Source organism: Capsicum annuum, unplaced genomic scaffold (genome assembly GCF_002878395.1).
Source record: "Capsicum annuum cultivar UCD-10X-F1 unplaced genomic scaffold, UCD10Xv1.1 ctg77351, whole genome shotgun sequence".
Classification (NCBI taxonomy): domain Eukaryota; kingdom Viridiplantae; phylum Streptophyta; class Magnoliopsida; order Solanales; family Solanaceae; genus Capsicum; species Capsicum annuum.
Genome location: NW_025887739.1, coordinates 349 through 3,066, shown reverse-complemented (window position 1 = coordinate 3,066; position 2,718 = coordinate 349). Strand labels below are relative to the sequence as shown.

Here is a 2,718-nt window from a genome sequence, read left to right as displayed (position 1 = left end):
GAGAATCAAATTCTTTTATTAACAATGTGGAAGTTCACGAAGCCAATCAACTAAACTAGTAAGATTCCTCGAGAAATGACATGTCATCTTCGGAATCTTGGAAACTTCAAACTCAAAATATGTTCCAAACAATTTGGATTAAGAACACAAATTTCACAATAGTGTATTCAATTTCTAAATTTGCTAGTGCCTGAAAAAAAAGCTGCAAACTTACTAACGACCCTTTATTCTATCTACTTTTCTTCACTTAGCTAAAGTTAATTTTAGTTACCAATCTCAAGAGCCTTCTTAAATTTCTCTTAAAACAATATATCACGTAAAAATGCACAAACACGTTGAAGGCATAGACGAGTCATTACATGAGACGTCAAAGATAAAGCACAAATAAGCTCTCATCAAAATTGTACACAGATCATGAAACTGACTATTTAGATACATCATCTCCCTCATCAAACAGACACAAGTCAGAAAACTGGATATTTAGATACATAGCACCTCTCTTTGTCCATTATAGAACTATCCTTCTTTACAAACCTTTATATTGTTCATGCAATATGCGCTAAATTAACTAGCTAGAGGATTCAACACGCTCCCTATGAACAACACGACACCAGTAGAATCATCTCTTATAAGGAAAAGGAATGGATGGTCAGCAACAAAGTCGATTTCCTCTTCAATTGACATAGGCTGTATTACACTAGCTGTAACAGCTGCAGCTTCGGTTCCTTCCTCGTTTACCTCAATGAAGGACTTGTGAAATATCTGTGAAACAAACAACCTTCCAGCTAAAGGGGAATCCACCATCTCAGTGAGGCCACCACTAGAGAAAGGCGAAGAGACGCCAAGTCCCTTAAGAACCTTAGAAGCTTCAAAGCCAAAAGTTGTTTTGAATTTAGGGATGAGTAACTTGCCCATTTCAACCTTTCTGAATGGAACATGCTGGTTTAAAAATCCTGGTGACGAACTGATTTTGTCGATCAAAGCTGGTAATCCATCATGGGCATCTGGCAAAATTAGATACATGCAGAAGCGGCGCGTATCTCTGCCTTGTTTATAATAAAGTCCCAATACTTTAAAGCCGTCAAAGGCTATTGCATACTGCTTCTCATTGCTAGTCATGAAAGGTGCTTTAATAGACCCTCCTCTAAGGAGATGGAATTTATGGTCTTTCGTATCCGAAGCATTGAACTTGTCATTCCACGCTCCTTTAAAATATAGCGCATTCGCAAATATGAGCCTTGTCATACTGTTTACTGAGCCATGAGGAAGAATCTCTCTGATGAGATCATTTGTCTTCATTTCAGCCCACTGATTGACTTGATTGGCGACCTCAGAAGCCTTAATCAATTTGCAAGACAAACAAATTTTACGACAAAATTAGCATATGCTTTAGCCAACAAAGAGGAATTCACGGCAAAAAAAAAATAAGAGAATATTTTAGGCTTCTTTTTATTCCTGACTAATGAATCATCAAAAGGCTAAATAATACAGCCTCTGTCCTTATTGTTTATCATTTTTCACTCCGATTTGTCGATCAATCAGGCTATACACCTCAATCCGAGTTAGATGCAGTTTAGCATATGTATCATCTGTATGTTTTTTATGATGTGAGTAGTGTTTAGGTTAAGTTAAATCCTAGCAAAAACGAAGCAATGTTTCGATGAAATAAATTAAAAAAGGCGCTACCTTGTTCTGAAAATCAACACAATTTGAAGTAGCCTTGTACACTTTATCCACAACCTTTTCAAAAGAAGGCTTAAAAGGCAGTGTTTGGTCGATCCAAACACCATTAGCAACAGACAAACGCGGACCTCCATTGGGGCTGCCATCAACAAAGATGATATTGACAAGATGAGAATAAAGAGAGTTGAGTTCATCGATAGATTTGGACTTAAGGAAACAGAGAAGCTGGTCCCTAGTTGGTCCTTTTGCGCCGGCAGCAATCAGGCCTAGTACTGTTTGCATTGAGAGAGGAGAGAACACGAGATTGGTATCATCTTTGATCTCATTTGAAAAGACATGCTTAGCAAGCATGAAAGAAACGTCCGTCTGAGTGGTGATTGATTCACTCATTTCCATATCCAGATTTTGATCACGGAAAGAACTAGACGAGTAAGAATGAGAATGAGAATGAGAGTGAGAGCGAGGGCGAGAGTGAGTGAGTCCCATGACGGATTCTGTTGCACCACACATGATATCAAAGTTGAAAACCTCGGAAGGATTTATATACAAAATAACTGTTAAACGAGAAATTGCGTTCACACAAGAAGGAAGTGAACCAATGTAAGACTCAGTCTAAACAAGCTAAGTAGAGTCAAGATATTGTTATTTATTTATTTATTGGATAAGAGATGTGATCACTAAGCACGTAGCTTGAAAATTATGCAAATACTTATTATTTGTTATTTATCGTCCATCTGGTATAATGTAAGTTGTTAAAGCTCTAAAATTTATTAGTCATTTAAAATTTTTAATGTTCCATTCTTGAATCTACCACTATTATTCACACACATAATCTCTGATGGAAAATAAATGACATGTCCTCCCTTTGTATAGTTAGCGTCACACGTTCGCTTCCTATTTCTAATTCTATTTTCTAATGGGAAATCATCTGACTATTAAAAATGGCTCATATCTAAGGAGAGGAATGACATGTTGGGAAGGAATAAGGAGAGGATTACAACATGGAGAATCAAACAATCTCATCAATAAGGTTGA

At 36.9% G+C, this 2,718-nt stretch overlaps 1 protein-coding gene across 1 annotated transcript; it reads right to left on the bottom strand.

Moving 5' to 3' along the window:
• Window positions 1-335: 335 nt before the first annotated feature.
• Window positions 336-2,434, bottom strand: LOC107867111 (serpin-ZX). Its single transcript, XM_047405319.1, has 2 exons — window positions 1,687-2,434; window positions 336-1,338 (listed from the first exon to the last, which is right to left on the bottom strand). Exons 1-2 carry the CDS (start codon window positions 2,191-2,193, stop codon window positions 565-567), a joined length of 1,281 nt encoding a protein of 426 aa, XP_047261275.1. The 5' UTR covers window positions 2,194-2,434; the 3' UTR covers window positions 336-564.
• Window positions 2,435-2,718: the final 284 nt, after the last annotated feature.